Source organism: Notolepis coatsorum (genome assembly GCF_963971535.1).
Source record: "Notolepis coatsorum genome assembly, chromosome: 18".
Lineage (NCBI taxonomy): Eukaryota > Metazoa > Chordata > Actinopteri > Aulopiformes > Paralepididae > Notolepis > Notolepis coatsorum.
The window spans coordinates 53078662-53104858 of NC_140182.1; the positions used below are offsets into that span (position 1 = coordinate 53078662).

The window sequence follows — 26197 nt, forward strand, 5'->3', positions numbered from 1 at the left end:
TTGGCTCCAGAGAGAGAGAAAGAGAGATAGGTCAGGTCCACGGCGGGAATATAATCATAGGTTGACTCACCATAACGCAGTATCAACGCGGCGCCAATGGTAAAGTTGGAAGGAGACTTTCTTGGCCCACGGTGTAATTTCTTCTTCTTCTTCTTCGAGTACTTTCCGGCAGACTGGACACCTTTCGGCGTATTGCTGCCTAACAGATTTATCTGCTCACAAGTTCTCTTCTCCTTCTTTTGAAAAGACATCCACTCGCCTCGCCTCGCTCCTCTGAATAGGTTAGCTAACGCTAGTTAGCCTTTAGCTAAGCTAGCTACTAGCCGACATCATCATGGCTATACCATGACAAGGCTCCGGCCATTTGTCCCGCTAGCGAGAGGCCTTTCGTCAACGTTCCTTGGTGACCGACCGACTGATAATGACCGACCTCTTTCTTCGTCTTGGCTGGCATAACTAAGCATAATAGTCAAAAGCTGCACGCGCGAAATAGTCAAACGCAGCTGACTCACGCCGGCGTACTACACATGATGTAAGTAAAATCACTCCCTTCGTTGAAACCAATAGTATGTCTGCTGCAGAACCCCAGAGGCTGAGCTCCAATAGTGAGTATGTCTGCAGGACTGCAGACCCAGGAACAAGTCAGACACATTCTACAAACGTGTCTAATGTGAAATATATAAGCATATAAGCAAAACTAGATTTTAGGTCTGTGATGAAAAAGGGCCTCGCGGGAAGGGGGGCCTCGCAAAAAATAAATAAATAAAATAGATTTTTTTTTTTTTTTTTTTTTTTTTTTTTTTTTGCGAGGCCCCCCTTCCCGCGAGGCCCTGTGCGACCGCACTGCTCGCACACCCCCTGAGGCGGCCCTGAATAGGACTATAAACCAACAATAAATAATATCATAGAGAAGAAGACAGTATATGGCATATTAATACAGTATATTTCACTAGCTATATCCGTGGCGATCGGTTTAGTTATTATTTATTTTGTTTGCAGTGTGTGTGTGTGTGTGTGTGTTGCTCACGATGCCTCATTGAGTCAGGACTATAAATGCAAAACGTAATTGTTAATGATACGAATATTGTCGTATTTATTATCATTATAAGTATTTAATTCCACGGATGTCTGTAGTATCGGCAATCCCCAATGACTTGTCCCACAGAAAGCTGTTGACAACAGGTCTGTCCAATTTACAACTGCCGTTTTCGAGTTTGTAAATCCTACATAAATTCTACAACGAATTTACAATACGAAGCCGTTCTAGAATGCCGAATAAGAACATAAAACGACTTACAAAGGAATTCCTTGGTAACTTTTACGTATGTCCATTCGAGAATGAGGATGAATGAATGAATGAAAACTTTATTTAACAGATTGCAGAATGGGTACAATACAGTACGGCTCAATACACACAATTGTTAAGGGGATGCAGACCAGAGAAAGACGTTTGTCTTGTTTACATCAGGGTCCCCCATTTTCAATTCATAGTGACATTTATGACATACACAACATATGACATTTATGGAATAGGGACATACATGACATACAGGTATATAGTACTGTTACATTTGTGACATACCATATGCAAATATACAGTACTGTTACCCATAGATCCTGGGTATATACAGTGCATATGATGGGGAGGAGACTGTACATTAGGAGGGGGTGGGTGGGTGGGAGAGATATACATACGGTGGGGAGAGAATATATACATACGGTGGGGAGGAGACTGTACATTAGGAGGGGGTGGGTGGGTGGGAGAGAAATATACATACGGTGGGGAGAGAATATATACATACGGTGGGGAGGAGACTGTCTATTAGGAGGGGGTGGGGGGGTTTGGACATTTATGGTGGCCAGTTTCGAATTGCAGCCTCCCGTAGGTGCTCTTTAAGAGCGGTTTTGAATGTGGGTAGGGATTCACATTCCTTTACAGCTTTGGGTAGGGCGTTCCACATTGATGTGGCATAATTGCGAAACGTGTTTAGTCCCTTGTTTGAGCCGAATCTGGATTTAACATGATTTGTGGAGCTCCCTCTGGTGTTGTGGTCGTGGTATTCACTGACCTTTGGGAAGTATTTTGACATGTACATGGGTACCTTAGTCGTATAGTGTATCTTGTAGACCAGGCCCATTGCAAGTTGCTGTACTCTGTCATCTACTCTAAGCCATCCTAGGTAGTCAAAGTGGGCAGGGGTGAGGTGGGTTCTAGGAGTAAGGTCAAGTAGTAGTCTGACAATTTTTTTTAATTTTTTTATCCACTTTTTCTCCTTATTTTTCTCCCATCCCAATTTCGTATCGCCAATTATTTTTCCCTTCAATTCTCCCCTCCCCTATCTTGAACGTTGCTAGACTATGCCTCCCACTGGTCGGCTGTAGTGAGGATAGAGGCCTTGCACCACGTGTCCCCTCCGGTACACGAGGAGGCAGCCTGTCGCATCGTTTCACCAGACAGCGCGGCCTCTCAGTGGCGAGGAGTAACGCGTGCGAGGCTCATGCTGCCCCCGATACTTCCTGACTCTGCTGTACAGGCGTCACCCAACCGACCTGTAGGAGTCGCTGTCCACAACGTCCAATCCCCACCCATCGACTTTCCACCCGCTACCTCTGCCAATTGAGATAGTATGACGACTGGCCCAAGCCGTAGGCAATGCTGACTCCGGGAGTCGAGACCGCAGCCTTTTGCATTGGTGACGAGCGCAATATCCGCTACACCACCCAGTCGCCCCTGACCAGTTTGTTTTGTGATGTTTGTAATCTTGTTTTTAGCGCCTTTGAGGTGCTTTGGTGCCATGAGGTGCAAGCATAGTCGTAGTACCCTTGAATGAGTGCTCCTGCCAGAGTCTTCAGGGTATTCTTGTTTACCAGAGAGGAGATCCGGTACAAGAATCTAGTTTGTTGGTTGACTTTTTTTATTACCTTGGATGCCATTTTGTCACAGGAAAGATTTGCCTCTAGGATGGAACCTAGGTATGTAATTATTTCATCTTTCTTTGTGACAATATCTGAGTCGTCCGCGAACAGGAACAAGTTGCAGTCACAAGCTGACAACATGTAATTTGCATAAATTAGGAACAGTAGCAGTCCTAGTATGCTTCCTTGTGGAACACCACAGCTCACTGTGAGTGGGGGGGGGGGGATAGATTACCGTTTACCTCCACCATCTGTTCTCTCCCCTCAAGGTAGGATTGCATCCAGCTCACTGATAAACTATCAAAACCAATTTGCTTTTAGCTTGTCAATCAGAATGGAGTGATTGACAGTGTCGAAGGCCTTTTGTAGGTCCAGCATGACCATGCCGCAGTATTTGCCCGCGTCCACCTCTTGTTTGATGTGGTCGTTCAAATAGAGAAGGCATGTGTCAGTGGAGTGGGATGTTCTGAAGCCAGATTGGAATTCGTAGATTAGATTTTTTTCCGCTAGGTACTTTTCGACCTGTTCGTAGACATTTTTTTTCGTGACTTTCGATATGGAGGTAAGAATAGAAACAGGACAGTAGTTGCCTGGGTCTAATTTGCTGCCCTTTTTGTGCAGAGGGGTCACTCTCGCAATTTTGAAGTCCTTGGGGACGTGTCCCTGTTTTATGGAGAGGTTTATTATGTGTGTGATGACTGGGGTGATGGCGGCTGCTGAGTCTCTGAGGAATTTGGAGGGGATGTTGTCATGGCCAGTGGCCTTGTTAGGTTGGAGGGCGCTCAGTTTTTTTAGTACCTCATCTGTTGTTACCATTTCCAGTTTGAAGTCGTCTTTGCAGACCCTAGGTTTTTGTATCTATGTGTTCTACCCCATAATGCCCTGAGTGGGAGGGTAGTTTGTTTACCATTGTTGTGGCTATGTTTGTGAAGAAAATGTTTAAGTAATTGGCTACATCCAGCGTGTCTGTGATGAGCGTGTTGTCCGTCTTTATGTTTATGTTTGAGAATCTGGTTTTTAATGTTAGTACAGTACATGTCGGTAAATGAGGAATAGTTGCAACTTTCAAATGATGTTCCATATAGGTCATACCTCATAAACATGGTATTATCAAATATATGAACTGACCTTTTACAAATCAGTTGATGATAATTAGTTGATACACACAGACATGGACAGGAGCATTCACATGTATGGGTGTACATATAGTAACAGGACGCTCCTTGAATGCAGCTATAGACATATGCAGTTATAGCAATGTGTTTCAAAATAGTGTTCTTCCTCAGGCAGCATTGAACTAGTGTTCTTCCTCAGGCAGCATTAAAATAGTTTTCTTCCTCAGGCAGCATTGAACTAGTGTTCTTCCTCAGGCAGCATTGAACTAGTGTTCTTCCTCAGACAGCATTGAACTAGTGTTCTTCCTCAGGCAGCATTCAAATAGTGTTCTTCCTCAGGCAGCATTTAACTAGTGTTTTTCCTCAGGCAGCATTGAACTAGTGTTCTTCATCAGGCAGCATTGAACTAGTGTTCTTCCTCAGGCAGCATTGAACTAGTGTTCTTCCTCAGGCAGCATTGAACTAGTGTTCTTCCTCAGGCAGCATTGAACTAGTGTTCTTCCTCAGGCAGCATTTGTTCTAGAGTCAGGACTCAGGACTCTAGAAATAAGAACAGAAACAGAAAAAGGAAAAATTACTAAGCACAATAAAGAGGAAATGACAAGCAAAGCACAATATATATTATTATTGTTGTATATAATATATTGTTAGCTGATATAGTTGGCACCTGTCTGTGGCTGCTCACTGGTCCTAAGTGGTTAGGATTTGTCAAATGCAGTATAGAGACTAATGAAGTATAACTTATGACTGTTGTTGTTATTCCCTTTAGGCCCACCTGGTGGCAGCGTTTGAACAGAGTCTGAGCAACATGAGCTTTAGACTGCAGAATCTCACCACAACTGCAGAACATAAGGTACAGGTGGCTGCTCTGCCCCTTGTGTGTGTGTGTGTGCGTGTGTGTGTTAGCATGCCATTTTAGTCAGATGTGGTGACTTTCATGGGTTTATGTGGTGTTATAGATAACATTTTTATGTAGAGTAATTTATAAAAAAATAATCAAATAATATATCCACAGTGCTTTTAGAAAGGTGCCGAATAAGGGCGGCTAGGTAGCGCAGTGGACTAAGCACTCGCCTACCACCGCAGAGACTCTGGGATCGAATCCAGCTGTCAGTGGTACCTCTGGCTTGGTCAGTCGTCCCTACTAACACAATTGGCAGTGTTAGCGGGTGGGAAGCCGGTTGGCTATGTGTCCTGGTCGTTGTAAACTGTGACTCCTACTGGTCGGTCAGGGCGCCTGTTCAGCAGGGAGGGGATCTGGGGGAAATAGCGTGAACCTCCCACGTTCCCCCACTGAAACTCCTCCTCGCTGTCAGGTGAAAAGAAGCGGCTGGCGACTCAACATGTATCGGAGGAGGACTGTGGTAGTTCTACACCCTCCCCAGGCCGACAGTGGGGCAATGCGTGCAATGACCAGGAAGGTGATTGGCATAATGACAAAATTGGGATGGGTGAAAAATACAGAAAGCCCAAATTTTTTTTAAGAAAGGTGCAGAATAAAAGTATTGCTTTTCTAATACTTCTAACAGTTCTAATATTTTGTGGAATTTTACATTAATACCCTTATACCCTTTGTATATAAAACATACAAATACAAATAAAACACAATTGAAAAAAACATGATTTTCATTGTACTGAATCTCTAAGTTGAATGACAGTCCATTTTAACACTGTTGCTTCCTGGTTTGGGGCCAATAGGACAGTGAGTTGAGCGAACTGAGGCGGACCATCGAGCAGTTGAAGAAGCAGAACAGCGAAGCTCAAGCTGCCATAAACACAGCTGAAGCAGGAATGCCGGACATACCAGGTGAGAACAACACACACACACACACACACACACACACACACACACACACACACACACACCTGGTAAGGATAACACGCACACACACAGACACACACCCGGTGAGGATAATGTAAGGTCCAGCCAGAATGCTCTTTTGGGTTCTTTATTTCATGCCTTCAAGTGCAATACACAGCTGTTCCTCGTTATACTACCTAAGTAGGACCCGCATATGACCCTGCAGGTGAACGTCTGACTGCCTGAATGAAAATGAACTCCCATTATAACAATCCCTTCGAGGTAGGGGGTAGACTGCCCCCTCCTACAGAGACCCAAGGGGATTATTCTGCCACTGCATGAACATAGTTCTTGAAATAAGTGGGTGCCCTCCTAACTCTCCCTGGATAACGGCTTCCTATTTCCGGAACCGGTTCCAGAGGCATCAGCACGACTGCCTCGGGTGCCGGAGGTTCCAGAGGCATCAGCACGACTGCCTCCGGTGCCGGCGGTTCCAGAGGCATCAGCACGACTGCCTCCGGTGCCGGCGGTTCCAGAGGCATCAGCACGACTGCCTCGGGTGCCGGAGGTTCCAGAGGCATCAGCACGACTGCCTCGGGTGCCGGAGGTTCCAGAGGCATCAGCACGACTGCCTCGGGTGCCGGATTCTCTGACCCCGGATTGACTGCTTCTTGTGGTGAAAAGCTCTCCTCTTGTAGACTTGCTTCAGTGGGGTTCTGATCATAACATGGACAAATCTGATCCTGATGACGTCTCACCAGCTTGCCATCCTGTTGTGTCACCCTCCAAGATACTGGACCAGTCCTCTCTGTGAGTGTTGCGGGAATCCACTTCTGGCCTGAGTACCCTCTCACATAGACTGAGTCAGATTCTGTGTGAACATCCTGTCCTGGACATGCTTGTCATACTGCTCTTTTGGTTTGGCTTGATTTATTCCAACTCTGTTCACTAGTGAAGGATGCACTATCCAGTCCTCCGGTTCATGAGTAGCTCAGCGGGTGTAGCTCCGGTTGTGAGGGGTTGATCGGTACTTAAACAGGAATCTCCACACAACCCTCCCCCATCTTCTTGATACACTCCTTGAACTCATGCACTGCACGCTCAGCACAGCCATTCGAGGACGGATGGCTTTATGCCGTTCTTTTTTAGGACGTTTTAACTCTGCACTGACCATGCTTGGCCCATTATCACTCACCAGGACTGCTGGGATTCCATGGGTGGCAAAAATGCTCCTCAATTTCTCCATTGTCATGGATGAAGTAATAGACTGCATTGGGTGAGCCTCAATCCACTTTGAGTAGGCGTCAACGACTATTAAAAACATCTTTCCAAATACTAGCCCACAAAAATCCACATGCAGCCTTATCCAAGGTTGGTCTGGCCACTCCCACAGGTGTAGAGGCGCTGCTGCTGGTGCGGCTTGGTTCAACTGACATGATGTATGACATCTGCGCACTGCTGACTCTAAATCTGTATCAATGTTTGGCCACCACACATAACTGCAAGCCAATGTTTTTCATTCTTGAGACCCCTGGATGAGCCTCATGAAGCTCCTTGATCATAGTCTGTCTTCCTTGCGGTGGTATTATCACTATACTTCCCCACAGGATGCACCCGTCCTCCAACGCATTTCTGGGTCGGCACTCTCTGAGGGCCAGGAGCCCTGCAGCAGCCACTGGTGGATTCTGGACAGGATAGGGTCCCAACGAATCCAGTCCCGGATTTGCTTTACTTGCAGTGGTGTACCATTCATATGCTCCATAAGCAAGTTTCAAGTTCAAGTTTCTTTAATAGTTGTCATACAGAAGTACAGAATAATTTTGTACAAAATGCTTCTTACTGTTGCGCTCCAGAGACTGTGCATGACAAGATAAGTATGAAATAAAAACATAGTAAAAATTAGAAGTAAAAAAAGAGGTCACAGTGTTCAGTTTAGACATATGTACAATGTTCGTAGACGTAGTTACCATACAATATACAATACTGTGCAGTGTACTAATATACAATACTATATAGTGCAAGGCATAAATGGACGAGGTGCAGTTTAGGTACAATTCACAGTAGGTGTACGAGTTGTAGTGCAAATCCTTTATCAATAAATATAAAGTGTAAGTGTGTTTGTGTGATCTAAAGTGTGGAGAGTGGGTGCTGCAGTGTGTTGTTTGTTTGAGTGAGTGTGTGCGTGTGGGTGTGTGTGCTGTGTGCATTTGATGGTTGTTGCATAGTGATTATTGTTCGTTTAGCGATTATTGTTCGTTTAGCAGCCTGATGGCCTGGGGATAGAAGCTCCTTCTGAGTCTTTCTGTGCTCGCCATAAGACTCCGGTATCGCTTGCCTGACGGCAGCAGTTCAAAGAGGCAGTTGTTCGGGTGGCTCGAGTCCTTAATAATTCTCTTAGCCTTCCCCTTGCACCGCTTGTTGTAAATGTTCTGGAGGGTGGGAAGCCCCCCTCTAATTGTGCGTTCGGCTGAACGTGTCACTCTTTGTAGTCTGCTACGGTCTTGTGCAGTGCTATTCCCAAACCAGGAGGTGATGTTGCCGGTCAGGATGCTCTCTATTGTACATGAGTAGAAGTTCCTAAGGATCTTCTGACTGACTTGGAACTTCCTTAGGCGCCTGAGGAAGTAGAGGCGTTGTCGTGCCTTCTTCACAACACTGTCAATGTGTGTGGTCCATGTCAAGTCCTCGGATATGTGGGCTCCGAGGTACTTGAAACTGTTCACTCTCTCAACTGGTGCCCCGTCGATGCTGAGGGGGCTGTAGTCCTTGACCCCCGACCTCCTGAAGTCCACAATCATCTCTTTTGTTTTGCTGACGTTCAGGGAGAGGCAGTTCTCCTGACACCACTGTGACAGGTTCTCTACCTCTTCCAGGTAGGCCCTTTCGTCGTTGGCAGAGATCAGGCCCACCACTACTGTGTCATCAGCAAATTTGATGATGGTGTTGTTGTTCCGCTGTGCTACGCAGTCATGTGTGTACAGGGAGTAGAGGAGGGGGCTCAGAACACAGCCCTGGGGGGCCCCTATGTTGAGCGTGATGGATGAGGAGGTGCAGTTGCCGGCTCTTACCACCTGGGGTCTGCCCGTCAGGAAGTCCAGGACCCACTGGCACAGGTCATAGTTCAAGCCCAGGTCCCTGAGCTTGGCTATGAGTTTGGAGGGGACTATGGTATTGAATGCTGAGCTGTAGTCGATGAACAGCATTCTCACATAGTTCCCCTGCCTCTTGTCCAGATGTGATGCTGCTGTGTGCAGCACATGGGCTATGGCGTCCTCCGTGGACCTGTTGGGGCGATATGCAAATTGCAGAGGGTCCAGGTTGATGGGGAGGGAGGAACAGATGTAGCCCTTCACTAGCTTCTCAAAGCACTTCATGGCTATGGAGGTGAGGGCTACAGGGCGGTAGTCGTTGAGGCAAGCGGGCGTAGATTTTTTGGGTACAGGGATGATGGTGGACTTCTTCAGACAGGTGGGGATGACGGCCTGTTCCAAGGACAGGTTGAAGATGTCAGTGAATACCGGGGCCAGTTGGTCGGCACAGACTTTTAGGACGCGGCCGGGGATGCCGTCCGGTCCTGCTGCCTTCCTGATAGCATGACCACCTCTTCTTCCTGTGGTGTATTGCCGGGCTTTATGGGCAGTGGGAGTCTGCTCAGTGTGTTTTTTGAGCCCTCCTTATACAAGGTGTACTGATAAGCTGCTAAAATCAATGCCCATCTTTGCATTCTGGCTAGCACGAGTTGTGGGATGCCCTTACTCTTTCCCAAAAGGCCTAGTAGTGGTTTGTGATCAGTCACAATAGTGCAGTGTTTTACAAACAGATACTGGTGGAATTTTTTAAGACCAAAAATGATAGACAGCGCCTCTTTCTCAAGCTGTGAATATCCCCGTTCTGCTGATGACAGTGGCCGTGACATGTATCCGATTGGCCTTTCATAGCCGTCTGTAAACTGGTGTGATAAAACTGCTCAGACGCCGTAAGGTAATGCATCACCAGACAAGTAGAGCGGCTTTGTGTCATCAAAGTGCACTAACAATTTATCAGACTGGAGGCATCCTCAAATGCCTGGGTCTGATATTTTTCCCATCTCCATGGGGCCTCTTTTCTCAAAAGCTCATGTAGTGGCTCCAATGTGGTAGAAACATTTGGCAGGACCCTGTGATAATAGTTTAGCATGCCCAGGAAATACTTTAACTGTGTCTGGTCAGTCTGCTGTGGGGCATTTACAATGGCCTTTACCTTGTCACCCACTGGTTGAATCCCTTTGTGGTTAATTATGTAACTCAGGTACACAACCTCTGGTGCCATAAACACACATTTGTCTCTCCTCAGACAAAGTCCTGCAGCTGAGAGTACTACCCCTAAGTTGTGTAGATGGCTTGCATTGTCGTCCCCGGTCACCACCCGAGGAAGGCCTTGTAGTAGGTTATCCATGGTGCGCTGGAATATGCCTGGTGCTGATGACACACCATAGGATAGCCTGGTGTACTGGTACAAACCCCGGTTTGTGTTTATTGTTGTGAATTTCTTGGATTCTTTCTTCATTCAGTGGGAGTGTTGGTAGGCCTGTGACATGTCCAATATTGTGAATTTCTGCCCCCCCCCCTAATACAGCCAGCAAGTCCTCTGTTTTTGGAATGGGGTAGTTGTCCAACTTGGACACTGGATTCACTGTCACTCTATAGTCCCCACATATTCTGGTTGTCTTGTCTGGTTTTAGTATGAGAGCTGTGAGGGCTGCCCACTCTAAAAAAAAACTCACAGGCTCAATTATGCCTTCCCTCTCCAATCTGACCAACTCTGTCTCCACTTTCTCTTTGAGAGCATATCTCTTCTCTCCTTCCTTTCTAAAACACTTGAACGTGCTGTATCCAAACAACTTACTGCTTATCTCTTACAGAATGACCTCCTAGACCCTAATCAGTCAGGCTTCCGGACTGGCCACTCCACAGAAACGGCCCTCATTGCGGTCACAGAGGCACTTCACTCTCCTCTCTCTGATTCTCCTAGATCTATATGCAGCCTTCGACACAGTCAACCATCAGATCCTCCTCGCGTCCCTCGCAGGAATGGGAGTGGCTGGCTCTGCGCTGACATGGCTGACATCATACCTCAATGACCGCTCCTACCAAGTGTCATGGAGAGGGACCCTGTCGGCCACCCGCCCCCTGCGGACGGGGGTCCCCCAGGGCTCTGTCCTAGGACCCCTTCTCTTCTCCCTCTACACTAAATCACTGGGTAACATTATCACGTCTCATGCCTTCTCGTATCATTGTTATGCCGATGATACTCAACTCTTCCTCTCCTTCCCTCCCTCAAATATCCACGTCTCTGAGCGGATCTCGGCCTGTCTGTCCGACATCTCTGCCTGGATAACGACCAACCACCTCAAACTGAACCTAAGCAAAACAGAATTGCTTCACCTGCCGGCCAAATCCTCCCCCCTGACTGACCTTTCCATCACAGTCGAGAATGCAGCTGTGACCGCGTCCCCGACCGCCAAGAACCTTGGTGTTGTCCTCGACGACCTGTTGAACTTCTCCACTCACATCGCAGCGACAACCAGAACCTGCAGATTCCGCCTGAGCAACGTCAGAAGGATCCGCCCCTTCCTGACAAAAGAAGCCACCCAACTCCTCGTCCAATCAACAGTCATCTCCCGCCTCAACTACTGCAATGCACTGCTTGCTGGCCTCCCGGCCACTGCCACCAAGCCTCTTCAACTCATTCAGAACGCAGCGGCCCGCCTGATCTCAAACCTACCAAAGTCGGCCCATGTCACCCCACTTCTTAGGGACCTGCACTGGCTCCCCATTGCTGCACGAATCCGCTTCAAGGCCCTCGACCTGGCATACCGTGCGGCAAAGGGAACCGCTCCCGCCTACCTCCGGTCAATGGTCTCTAACTAACTACACACCCTCAAGACCCCTACGCTCTGCATCTTCTGGCCGTCTCAGACCCACTCCTATCCGAGCTCCGGGAGGGTCATCAAGGAGAACCTGCCTTTTCTCAGTTCTTGCCCCACAATGGTGGAATGAACTACCCACCACAGTTAGGACAGCCGAAACCCTTTCGACTGATTGATTGATTGATTGATTGAAAAGTTTATTAACAGATTGCAGAATGGGTACAGTACAGTACAGCTCAATACATACAATTGTTAAGGGGATGCAGACCAGAGAAAGACTTTCGTCTTGTTTACATCAGGGTCCCCCATTTTCAATTCATCATAACATATATGACATACATGACATACAGATAGACAGTACTGCTACATCTATACATTTATGACATATCAGATTTGCAAATACAGTACTGTTTGTGATACAAAAGTGTCCAGAAAAAGAGTGTATATACATTTGGCGTAGAAACTGTACATTGGAGGAGGTTGGGTGGGTGGGGTGGGGTTGGGTGGGTTGGGTGAGGGCTGTACATTGGAGGTGGGGGGGGGGGGGGGGTTGGGTAGGGGGGACACACACATTTTACACTGTACATTGGAATACTGACAAAGCCTTACTTGGTCATTTACTGTACAACTAGGTTAGGACATTTGTAGGGGCCAGTTTCGAATTGCAGTCTCACGTAGGTGTTTTTTGAGAGTGTTTTTGAAAGTGGGTAGTGATTCACATTCCTTTACAGCTTTAGGTAGGGCGTTCCACATTGATGTGGCATAATTGCGAATAGAGATGTTCCGATACCATTTTTTCCTTTCCGATCCGATTCCGATACCTACGCTTTGGGTATCGGCCGATACCAATACTTATCCGATACCAGTGCATACATAAAAAAAAATACTGTTTTATATATACTGTTTTTTAGTAATAACTAGAAAGTAATGGTATTTATTCAACAACAGGTGATTGTATAGATTTGTATTAGTATCATTAATCAATGAGTATGGGGCTGCAGCACTGCAGATATACCCTACTCCAATGATCCACACAGACATTATACGTTGCTGCACTCGCTACCCAGTGGCTCTGCAGATATACCCTACTCAGTCTACAAGGCTCCGTTTCAGTAGCAGAGGATCTGTTGTGATTTTTGCACAATAAATATTCAACATTCTCTTTTGAGACTCCGCCTCAGACCCTTATCATTTGGCACTAAAAGCTAAACATTGTCACTGATATGGCTGTCCGCAACATGTCATTAATTGTGTACGCGAGGTGGTCTCAATGACGACGTCAACGTGAGCTAGGTTAGCATAGCATGAGCTACCGGTATATGGAAAGACTGTAACGTTACTGGTGACATTGTGATTTAACGAATACTCCTTTGCCAACTTGCTGTACTTTGCTTGCAGGTCTGCAGCCATTATTGCTGGATTATGAATAGCCCCAACTTTAGCCAAGGTAATGTTAAAGCTAGCTTTCGGTTAGCTGTTCAATGCTAACCGACCAGCCACCAAGCGAACCCATGAGCTCCCTGTCAACACCGCTCTGTCGGGATGATGACATTTAAGAAAGTATCTGCTGTTAAAATGACAAATGGCATTGACACTTTAATTCACGGTCGATTAAGCACACGTTTGTTTTATAATGCTCACTCAACAGACGACAGTGTTGTTGATAAATTACGTCATATGGTATCGGAGCGCAGCATTAGAGCAGCATTGGCCGATACCGATACAAGCATTATAGGCAGTATCGGCGGCTTTTCCGATACTGGTATCGGTATCGGAACAACTCTAATTGCGAAACGTGTTTAGTCCCTTGTTTGAGCCGAATCTGGGTTTTACATGATTTGTGGAGCTCCCTCTGGTGTTGTGATCGTGGTATTCACTGACCTTTGGGAAGTATTTTGACGTCGACTAAAGACGCACTTCTTCAACCATTATCTGATTTTTTTTTAACTTATTATCTAACCTTACTGTCATGCACTTGTACTAATAAACTAACGTACACTGTAGCACTCAACACTTTGATGAACATTGTTACTCAGCTGATAGAGTTGTGCCCTTCCTGATGACTTGTCGTACAGAACTTGTAAATCGCGTAAAGCGTCAGCTAAATGACTAAATGTAAATGTATATGGTAATAGCCTGGCTTTACAGTACCGTGGCTTGGCCTCTGTGTCCACATATATCTTTGCTGTAGCCCCCACTAAGGTGCCCAGCTCGCCTTTAAAAACATCCCCATGCTGACCTATCTGTAGTCTGAAAATGGCCCTCCAGTCTAGCCGCATAGCTTTGAGCCAATTTCTCTGCATCAGATTTGGACCCTCCCCTTTTACCACCAGCAATGCCAACTTCTTGGTCTGCCCTTTGTAGGTGATTTGTGCGTGCATCTTGGCTAACACTCCTACTCTGTCTCTGGTGTAGGTATACAGTTTTATTTTTGTTTGATGGAGTGGCCCCCCTCCCATCTTAGTGTATGTTTCCTCATTAAGAATAGTCATATCTGCACCAATGTCTACTTCAAAGTCAATGTCATGTCCATTCACAGACACTTGCCCTCTGTATGGCTCCACTCCAGTGGCGGCTGCTGACCAAATTCTTTGGTGAAGCACAAATTATTACATTATATTATATTTATAAAACATCCCCCAATGTGCGTGTCAGTAGTGCCTGGTGAGTTCAAAAATTGGGGAGGACGGGAGATAATAAAGTAGTACAGACACACAGTGTGGTTATGAAGACAGCAGACAGACACTACAGTTAAGGACAACAGGCACTAGTAATAAATACCTTGGAGTAACTCTTGACACACACTCACTTACACACATCACAACAATAGCTTAGTCAAGAAGGCAAATCAAAAACTATTTGTTTACAGCAAGATCAGACCATTTCTCATCCTCACTGTTTCAAACACATCTGTGTCCCCGGACAGCAGTTTGTGCCAGATGTCTGCATTTTCATTTTCCATAGTTATATAGTGATGAGAGCACTAACTATAATCATAGTGAGATATTGGTGAGAGCACTAACTTACACACAGTCCTCATATCCCTCCTAGTTACACACACACACAATCCTCATATCCCTCCTAGTTACACAGTCCTCATATCCCTCCTAGTTACACATACACACAATCCTCATATCCCCTAGTTACACAGTCCTCATATCCCTCCTAGTTACACACAGTCTTCAAATCCCTCCTAGTTACACACACACACACACAAAATCCTCATATCCCTCCTAGTTACACACACACACAATCCTCATATCCCTCCTAGTTACACAGTCCTCATATCCCTCCTAGTTACACACAGTCCTCATATCCCTCCTAGTTACACACACACAGTCCTCATATCGCTCCTAGTTACACACACAGTCCTCATATCTCTCCTAGTTACACACAGTCCTCATATCCCTCCTTGTTACACAGCACTGTATCTCTCTCAACCAAAGCTCTACTAGTACAACCAGCTGATATAGATGATGTCTGCTCTACAGTAACTAACTCAAGAATCAAGAGGTTTATTTGTCACATACATACCAGGGCATACAGTGAAATGCGGGACACATACACACAGTTGCGAGAGTGAGAGCAGCACATCACCAGTTATCAAGTACATACTTCATAGACAGTCACATTAGCTACCGGTTGTGCGGCTAACTAACGTTAGATCAAGAGGAGAGACTTATTTTGCAATTACCTATAAACGCATGACATATCCCCTCCACGAAATCCACTTGAGAACAGCTGTGTAACAAAGTCCAATAGGCCCTCGTTCATTAGATCCAAAGCATCAATTGCTTTTCCTCGACTCTAACGCTAGTTTAGCAGCTAATGGCTAATGGCTAATGGCTAAACAGCTGATTTTATAAACAAAGCAGAACGAGCCTGCCTGGCTGCCTGCATTCATTCATTCATTCATTCACATGTAAATAGAACTTCTCCCCTGCGAGGACAGCTGAGCCATGAGACTAAGGGGCCTTTCTCACTCACCCATTCGGTTCCGTTCCATTCCGTTCTAGTCCGTTCTGAGATCTGATGCGAACTCCCCCTCTCCCCCCTCTAGTTTGTGTACACACTCAGTCTTGGTGCGCTCTGGGTTTTGTTTACGGTTTGCGCTTTGACCTTGTAAGCTTGCCGTAGGCGATGATGTCACGCTCGAAAATGTAAACAGGAAGACACGGTGGAGACTGGATGCTGATATAAAACAAATAACCAATAAATATGAAGTTATATTTGAACCTCTGTTGTCAAGCCTTGTCAATATAACCCACCCCCTTTTCTCACGAATGGATGGTGTTGTAGAGTTCGCTTTTGAGCGTTTCCCAGGGCTAACGCTAAGCTAACGGCTAACGCTAGTTAGCTTAGCCTAGTACTAGTCTAGTATAGCCACTGTAGCACTTATTTTTCAGCAAAGAACGTGCAATAAACAAAACGGATACATTCACTGTGTGTTCTGCCTCTCATTTGTTGATGAAACAAAACTAACATCAACACAATTGAACACCAAAAGCGGAGTTTAGTCTCATAGGCGCTGATTGTGTTAGCTTACATGCTAACGTGAATGGAATATGCCAGTATAATAGTATAGCATTGTGGCAAATGCTAAGCTAACGGCTAACGCTAGTTAGCTTAGCCTGTTCAGAAGCTAACATTATCCCATCGCTCGTGGCAATTATATTGCATGTCATTGATCTACTGGTCGACCACGGCCGACTGGTTGGGCACCACTGATCTAATAGAAATAAATGCATTTGAACATTGTCCAGTTGTTGCTGTGTGTTTTTATCTGCCCAAAATTCAAGCAAGCATGAAGCATGACAGTAACGATGCTGTGTGTGTCAGCACTTTGATACAGAAGCCTCCCGTGTTTTGGTACAAGCTTGTACACCACGCCCCCCGCTCCCACCGGCGCGCACTCGAAACCACCTATTTCAAGCGTCCCAGGTTCACCGCCCCCGGGGACGAATCAGCGGGGGGCGGGGGACGGCGGTGAGCGTTCCCACTCAGACAAACACACCCCTTTTGGGCGCGACCCGGCGCTGATTCGGCCCCGAGTAGTGAGTGAGAAAGGCCCCAAAGTCTCTAAACAGGATGACTTTACACAAAGTAATCTTACCTTTATAGATACTAAAACTGTTCGCTTTTATAATAAACATGCTCTTAAAAACTCAAATTCATTCAATCTAAAAAAAAAAAAAAAGAGGAAAAAAAGAAAAGAGAGTCTCAGGCAGTTTGCCGACGGCAGAGTTCTGGTCGATATCGCTGTGCATCTCTGATTGGATCTTAAGTTTGTGTGGCACGGCGTGAACGCCAATCAATCTCGTGCGCTCCACCTCACTACCCACTACTACTTTTTTAAACTCAAATAGCCTATTTTGATTGGATAATTATATTCTTAAGCCCAACCCGTGCAACTATTTTAGCAGTAAGTGATTGACAGCTGGCCATTACTGCAGTCAGATCAGAGAGCTCAGAGCTGTCACTTGGACATTTTTGAAGAAGAAAAAAATTCACTGGCATTGTTTTTGTTTAAATTCACTGGGATTGTTCACAGAGGAAAACATTTCTAATAAAGATATATATATATAATAATAATTAAAAAAAAATATATATATATATATATATATATTAATAATAATATATATATATATTGTTGTCTGTATATTACTAGTGAAGTACTGCCTCACTAGTTGTCATGCAATAACCTCCACTGCTCCACTCTCTCCATCATCCAGATTATACAGATTGTGTGTATAATCCTCCTCTTCAATCTTCATATTCCAGCATGTGGGTTGTACCTCGTGCATTTCCCCAGTTCTGTCTGGGCTGCCTAGTGCCACGAATTTTTTTGGCCAAATGTCCTCACTTTTGGCAGTTGTGGCAAACTGCATCTATGAATCGGCAATCAGTCAGCCTGTGATTTCCTGTAACATCCTGCCTACAGGTTGTACCTTATGAATAGGTCCCTCCACTCCTGTTTGCTGCAGCTCCGCTATATCTTTAGCCACCGTTTCCATTGTTGTTGCTGACTCAATAGCCCTTGCCAAGCCTTGTCATCTGCTTCTGAACAGACGCCTTTGAATGCCGTTGTCGTTAATCCCGCACACCAGTCTGTCTCGAATCATGTCATTAAACGAAGCCCCAAACCGACAATGTTCAGTGATCCTCCTCAGCTCGGCTACAAATGATGCAACAGACTGTCCTTGCTGTCTCGTTTTCTAATGAAACTTAAAACGCACTGGGTTTAGGTGTGAAGTGATCACTCAAAATCTTCAATAGCCCCGTCAAGTCCGAATATCCTGGTTTACCCGGCAGACACAAATCCCTCAGCATGGCGTAGACTTTTCCTCCACATGCACTCAGGAATATGGTTTGCTTTTGTCCTGCATCTGTAATGTTGTTAGCCACAAAGTACTAGAATTCCAGACGTTCCACATTCTGCTGCCAATCATCTGTTTCCTGGTCAAAGGACGTCATATTTTACCGTTCAGCTGGCCAACGCCAAGGTTCCATCCACGTGGTTTTCGCTAGTTTATCCTCGTTGCCAATGTAATAATGTAAGGTCCAGCCAGAATGCTCTTTTGGGTTCTTTATTTCATGCCTTCAAGTGCAATACAGGTCAAGTGCAATACACAGTTCCTCATTATACTACCTAAGTAGGACCCGCATAGGACCCTACAGGTGAATGTGTGATTGCCTGAATGAAAATTAACTCATTATAACAGACGTTACACACACACATGCCCATTGATATTCACCAGGAATTAGGCAGCTAATACCTATTTGGATTTCTGTGTAGGCTGAAGCTAAAGGTGTCAAGTTGCCACATATTGGATCATGATAGGTTTGACCTATTGGTGACATCACACATGCAACTCAGATTTCAGGGGAGTACAGAGAAGCTCTCCTTCTCCAGGGAGACAGGCACGTTGGTGAAGTTTTGCACCCAAGAGGAGTTAACCATAGAAAACGACATGTTTTTGAGTGGAGGGGTTCTCTAACACCACCCTCTCTCCCCACTCCTCAGTCCCTGAGCAGGACAGTCCCGTCAGCGGTCACTCTGAGCACTCTGAGGCCTGTATGGTCCGACAGGCATCAACAGACAGCATGACCAGTCTGACCAGTATCACCAGTAACACCAGTCTATCCAGCCTGGGCAGCAACAACGACAGCCACACCAACGGCAAGAAGAAGAAAAAGAACTGGGTAGGAAGATATAAGAGTAAATATCTATCTATCTATCCATCTATCCATATATCCATCTATCTATCTATCTATCTATCTATCTATCTATCTATCTATCTATCTATCTATCTATCTATCTATCTATCTATCTATCTATCTATCTATCTATCTATCTATCTATCTATCTATCACATACATAGTACATTCATCTACTGTCTTTCTGTCTTTTAGCTCTTTCTATTTTAGTTTAGAGAGAATGGAAACTACTAACTAGAGCACTAGTTTGATTCACCTGTCTTGTTATATCCTAACATTGCTAGAAGGTTTCGCCCAGAATTAAAACCTAATTTTGGTGTAACACAAATATTTTATATAGCCTCATAAAGTCGGATCCCCATTCATTGTCTATGGAGCAGAGATTTCACATCCCGGTGACATCACCGATTGGAGGACTCTCTCTATTTCTAGCTTTGGCCGTTGTGATTTATTACGTGTTGATGAACACAAAGACTGATAACAACACAAGCACAGTGCAAAATATTGTGGATGTTCCTCTTCTTTTGGAGTGCCCTTTTTTCATCAATTTATTTGCTCTCTTTCTCCCTCCCTTTCTACATTTCTCCTCTATTAATTTCTGTCTCACTGTGCTTCTCTCGCTCTCTCTCTCTCTCTGTGCCTCACTGTCTTTCTCCCTCCGCTGTCTCCTATCTCTCTCTCCCTCACTGTCTTCCTCCCCCCCCTCTTTGTCCTCTCTCACCTCTCTTCTCTCTAGTTGCGGAGCTCCTTCAAGCAGGCCTTTGGAAAGAGGAGGTCTTCCAAATCTGCATCGGCTCATTCCGATGTGGACGACTCTTCCCTGCCCTCCTCCCCTAGACTGTCCTCCAACCACAACAACCAGAGAAACCAACAGAAACACCAAACCGGTCCCAACATGGTGTCTCACCCACAGCAAGCCAGTCCAACTGGTTCAGGACTGAGGAGCTCCCATTCCAACTCACTGTAAGCCCAACAGCTGCAACAAATTTATATTTGATATTCATTCATTTTCATGATCTAAAAATGATCAGGAGGTTGGTGAAGACAGATGTTCAATTTGCTTGACAGTCGAGAAGTCTGCTAGGCTAATCCTAATGCAGAAAAAGAGGTCCTGCAGCCTGTGACTATTTTATTCAAAAGGAAGATACTGATTTTTATTTATTTAAAATCTTATTATCAAAATCTCTTATTTCTACTATACTACTATACATTAAAGGAACACACCAACATGTGCTTACCGTCTTCTCCAGAGTAGATAAAGAAGAGACAGTAGATACCAATTTCTCTGTGTGTGTTCAATAGAAATCCATCTGGCTGCAAGCTAGCCTAGTTTAGCACAGATTAATGGAAGCAGATATGGATCACTAGCTTAGCTTAAAACTTGGGGAGAGGTGTTTTTGGCCAACAGCTAGGCGAACTGGTCCGTATCCTCTTCCATTCATTTGTGCTAAACTCAGTTAAGTGCATTTGCCATAATGTGTGTTCCTTTAACACATTATGGACAATGTGGGTAGTTTTACTCTTGGACTCTAGGTTGCTAACAGAGCCATGTTGTTTCGGGGTCATCCCTATGTTCCCCGGGTCCTATGTTCCCCGCTTTTTTTTTTTTGTTTTTTTTTAATGGTTCTATGTTCCCCGGGTCCTATGTTCCCCGGTAGCCGCAAAGGGTTCTATGTTCCCCGGGTCCTATGTTCCCCCTATGTTTCCCCGGTAGCGAGTGGATTCCAAAGATAGTGACTTTTATTATGTTTCCCCGGTAGCGAGGTAGCGAGTGGATTCCAAAGATAGTCACTTTTATAGATAATTCATTTGTATCTCAACGGAGTCACGGATCTAGTCGGGCCACGTAGCATTATGTTGACAAAAATCGAATACAATAAACAAATGTAAATAAAATAATTTAAAACAACTAAGTTTAGCCTATTAAATCGTTTTTATAAGCGTTCGTTCTTATTTGCGGTCTGTGTGTGTGTGTGTGTGCGTGTGCGTGTGCATGTGTGTGTGTGTGGGACACAGTGCAGCCCTCGTTGACGTCTACAAGACAAAAGCTGTCATATCTGTGGCAGCACAGATTGCGTTCGTTCTTATTTGCTGTGTGTGTGTGTGGGGGGGGGGGGGGGGGGACAGTGCAGCCCTCGTTGACGTCTACAAGACAAAAGCTGTCATATCTGTGGCAGCACAGACAATCTGACGCAATTGTGCTTGGATATACAGCCGGCCTCGGAGCCGCGTTTTACGCAAGCTGAGGTAGAGCATGCTCCCCAATAACAGTGCATCTGGCGTGAGCTTCTTCCGTGATGCATTTTGGAACTTACACTTGTTTTACTTACACACGTCCATGCACCTTGTACCTGACAGCTTTTGTCTTGTAGACGTCAACGAGGGCTGCACTGTGTCCCACACACACACACACACACACACACACACACACACACACACACACATACACACACACACACACACACACAGATCGCAAATAAGAACGAACGCTTATAAAAACGATTTAATAGGCTAAACTTCGTTGTTTTAAATTATTTGATTTACACTTGTTTATTGTATTAGATTTTTGTCGGCATAATGCTACGTGGCCCGACTAGATCCGTGACTCCGTTGAGATACAAATTAATTATCCTGCAAATAAGAACGAACGCTTATAAAAACGATTTAATAGGCTAAACTTCGTTGTTTTAAACTATTTGATTTACACTTGTTTATTGTATTAGATTTTTGTCGACATAATGCTACGTGGCCCGACTAGATCCGTGACTCCGTTGAAATACAAATGAATTATCTATAAAAGTGGCTATCTTTGAAATCCACTCGCTACCTCGCTACCGGGGAAACATAATAAAAGTCACTATCTTTGGAATCCACTCGCTACCGGGGAAACATAGGGGGAACATAGGACCCGGGGAACATAGAACCCTTTGCGGCTACCGGGGAACATAGGACCCGGGGAACATAGAACCCGGGGAACATAGAACCCTTTAAAAAAGAAAAAAAGAAAAAAAGCTGGGAACATAGAACCCGGGGAACATAGGACCCGGGGAACATAGACATGTTCTCGTTGTTTCCTGTAGCATGTCAGAGTGTGGGTAGTTTTACTGCTAACAGAGCCATCTTGTTTCCTGTAGCATGTCAGAGTGTGTGTAGTTTGACTGCTAACAGAGCCATCTTGTTTCCTGTAGCATGTCAGAGTGTGGGTAGTTTGGGAGCATGTCTATGTTCCCCGGGTCCTATGTTCCCCGCTTTGATTGATTGATTGATTGATTGAAAAATTGACCACCAGCCCTGATTCCAAACTCTAACCTTAACCAGTTCGAAAGAGGGCCTAAGCTTAACCGTTCGAAACAAGGCGGACATTAATAATTAATAAAATAATAAAAATTTATAAAATGTTCAATCTATTAATCAATCAAAGCGGGGAACATAGAACTTGGGGAACATAGGACCCGGGGAACATAGGGATGATCCCGGTAGAGTTTTACTGCTAACATAGCCATTTTGTTTCCTGTAGCATGTCAGAGTGTGGGTAGTTTTACTGCTAACAGAGCCATCTTGTTTCCTGTAGCATGTCAGAGTGTGGGTAGTTATACTGCTAACAGAACCATGTTGTTTTCTGTAGCATGTCAGAGTGGGTAGTTATACTGCTAACATAGCCATCTTGTTTCCTGTAGCATGCCAGAGTGTGGGTAGTTATACTGCTAACAGAGCCATGTTGTTTTCTGTAGCATGTCAGAGTGTGGGTAGTTTTACTGCTAACAGAGCCATGTTGTTTTCTGTAGCATGTCAGAGTGTGGGTAGTTTTACTGCTAACAGAGCCATGTTGTTTTCTGTAGCATGTCAGAGTGTGGGTAGTTTTACTGCTAACAGAGCCATCTTGTTTCCTGTAGCATGTCAGAGTGTGGGTAGTTATACTGCTAACAGAGCCATGTTGTTTTCTGTAGCATGTCAGAGTGTGGGTAGTTATACTGCTAACAGAGCCATGTTGTTTTCTGTAGCATGTCAGAGTGTGGGTAGTTTTACTGCTAACATATCCATCTTGTTTCCTGTAGCATGTCAGAGTGTGTGTCTGTCAACGAGGCAGAGACAGTGATGCAGCTTCGCAGTGAGCTGAGAGACAAAGACATGAAGCTGACTGACATCAGACTGGAGGCTCTGAGCTCAGCCCATCAGCTGGACACACTGAGGGAGGCCATGACACGCATGCAGGTAGGAATACTAACGTATACATTTAATTTACCTTTATTTAACCCATTGAGATTAAAAAGTCCCCTGGCCAAGAATAGCAGCAGTACAGCAGTTTCATACAATAAAACACACACACACACACACACACACACACACACACACACACACACACACACACACACACACACATACACATACACATACACATACACATACACATACACGCACACACACACACACACACACACACACATTAAAATCAGATCAGCTCAAAAGGGCTTTACACAGTAAAAGTGCAGGGAAGCCATGTGATCCTATTTCAATTAAAACAGTTACAGCCATTAACAGTCATTTATATCGCTTTCACCGTGCCTTTAAATTGATTAAGAGTAACTAGTTAATTTTGCAGGCTATTCCATGCAGATGATGCAGAAAACATAAAGGCCTTTTTTCCTAAATCAGTCCGAACTCTAGGAACAGTCATGAGTATAGTGTCCTGAGACCGTAACCCTGGTTAGCAAGATACATTTTTGCCAGACTCTTTATATGAAGTCTAAACAGTATATTACATGTTTTTATTGTACTGTGTGTATTTATGATATATGCGTGATTGTGTGTGTTGCCCAGGGCGAGATGGAGACACTCAGGCAGGAGAACAAGACACTGAGGTTGGAGACACGCAACCACAACCAGAATAACCACAACCACCATGGGCTACACCACAGCCAACGAGACCATGGCTACAGTCACCACAACCACAGCCAGCAGCAGCCACAGGTCAAAGTGCAACTCCAGCTAAATGGTTCTGGAGGGGGAGGAGGAGGATTCTCAGAGCCCCCATCCTCCTCAGTCTCCTCTCTCTACCTGGGACAGACCGTCAGCCAACACAGCCTCACTGAGTCCACCAGTCTAGGTAGAATGATATTTTCCAATATGATGGATCTTATGAGATAACTTTTTGTACTATGAACTAGAACAGTGGTTTTTAACCTGGGGTCACAGAGAGGGGTTAGTAGAGGATATATTTTTAAACTCGAAAGGCAACTGAGGTTTTCCTCATTTACAGTCACGTCGAGTGTACATACAGAGTTAAGCAAAACATACAGAGTTAAGCAAAAAAAAGGCATATCAAGGCGGCTAAGTGGCGCAGTGGGCAAGGCGCTCGCCACTAACGCAGGAGATGCTGGGTTCGAGCCCAGCTCTCTGCGTTGCTTCCGGCTTGGCTGGTCGTTCATACTAACACAATTGGCAGTATTAGGGGGTGGGAAAGCCGGTGGGTGGGGATCGGACGTTGTGGACAGCGACTCCTACAGGTCGGTTGGTGCGCCTGTACAGCAGAATCAGGAAGCAACGGGGGCAGCGTGAGCCTCCCACGCGTTACTCCTCGCCGCTGAGAGATCGCGCTGTGCAGGTGAAAAGATACGACGGCTGCCTCCTCATGTACCGGAGGGGATACGTGATGCAAGGCTTCGTCCACATTGCAGCCGACCAGTGGGAGGCACGGCCTAACAGTGTTCGAGACAGGGGAGGGTAGAATTGGATAATATGAAATTGGGATGGGAGAAAAATAGAAAATGGGGAGAAAAAGTAGATAAAAAATAAAAGGCATATCAAATCACACAGCATATACAATCATAACAATTAGACAAGTAAGGATAACAATCAATTAAAACATGTCAACTTGATTGACAAAGGTTGGAGATCAAGTATTTTTTTTTTGTATCTACTTTTTTCTCCTTTTTCTGTGATTTTTCTCCCCATCCCAATTTACCTCTCGTGCCAATTCTCCCTCCCCTGTCCTGATCGTTGCTCGCATATGCCCCCCACTGGCCGGTTGTAGGGAGGATAGAAGCCTTGCATCACATGTCCCCTCCGATACATGTGGAGGCAGCCTGTCACATCTTTTCACCTGCCAGCGCGGACTCTCATTTGCCGAGGAGTAACGTGTAGGAGGCTCACACTGCCCCCGCCATTTCCCTGACTTTGCTGTGCAGGTGCCCCAACCGACCTGTAGGAGTCGCTGTTCACAACGACCAGACTACCACCCTTCGACTTCCCACCCGCTAACTCTGCCAATTGAGTTAGTATGACGGCCGGCCCAAGCCGGAGGCAACGGCGACAGCCGGATTCTAACCCGGTGTCTCTTGCGTTGGTGACAAGCCCAATGTCCGCTGCGCCACGCAGCCGCCACAGAGATCAAGGTTTTAAACTATGCAACAGAGGGGAGAATCTCAAGCTTTAAGGACTGTTGGAGTTTGATTGATTGATTGATTATTTTATTAACAGATTGCAGAATGGGTACAATACAGTACAGCTCAATACACACAATTGTTAAGGGGATGCAGACCAGAGAAAGACTTTCGTCTTGTTTACATCAGGGTCCCCCATTTTCAATTAATAACATGACATACATGACATACAGATAGACAGTGTTACATCTAGACATTTATGACATGCCAGATATACAAATATACAGTACTGTTTATGAGTACAAAAATAGTCTAAAAAGAGTATTTTGACATGTACATGGGTACCTTTGTGGTGTAGTGTATCTTGTAGACCAGGCCCATTGCAAGTTGCTGTACTCTGTCATCTACTCTAAGCCATCCTAGGTTGTCAAAGTGGGCAGGGGTGAGGTGGGTTCTAGGAGTAAGGTCAAGCAGTAGTCTGACCAGTTTGTTTTGTGATGTTTGTAATTTTGTTTTTAGTGCCTTTGAGGTGCTTTGGTACCATGAGGTGCAAGCATAGTCGTAGTACCCTTGAATGAGTGCTCCTGCCAGAGTCTTCAGGGTATTCTTGTTTACCAGAGAGGAGATCCGGTACAAGAATCTAGTTCGTTGGTTGACTTTTTTTATTACATTGGATGCCATTTTGAAAGATTTGCCTCTAGGATGGAACCCAGGTATGTAATTTCATCTTTTCTTGTGACAATATTGTCACCCACTGTAACTGAGAAGCCGTCGGTCTAGCTGAGTTTGTTTTTTGAACTGAAGAGAATGGACTCTGTTTTACCGAGGTGTAATGATAGTTTGTTATCAGTGAGCCTGG

General features: G+C 45.2%; 1 protein-coding gene across 1 annotated transcript in view; it reads left to right on the forward strand.

Moving 5' to 3' along the window:
• LOC311245364 (neuron navigator 2-like) overlaps window positions 1-26197 on the forward strand; it is a gene marked incomplete at its 5' end in the record, with an annotated part of 206362 nt that overhangs the window by 122986 nt on the left and 57179 nt on the right. The window contains 6 exons of the mRNA XM_084335207.1: window positions 4801-4884; window positions 5730-5838; window positions 18765-18943; window positions 19695-19921; window positions 23014-23170; window positions 23777-24062. Coding sequence (XP_084191333.1) covers window positions 4801-4884; window positions 5730-5838; window positions 18765-18943; window positions 19695-19921; window positions 23014-23170; window positions 23777-24062 — 1042 coding nt within the window. The remainder of the gene's footprint in view (window positions 1-4800; window positions 4885-5729; window positions 5839-18764; window positions 18944-19694; window positions 19922-23013; window positions 23171-23776; window positions 24063-26197) is intronic.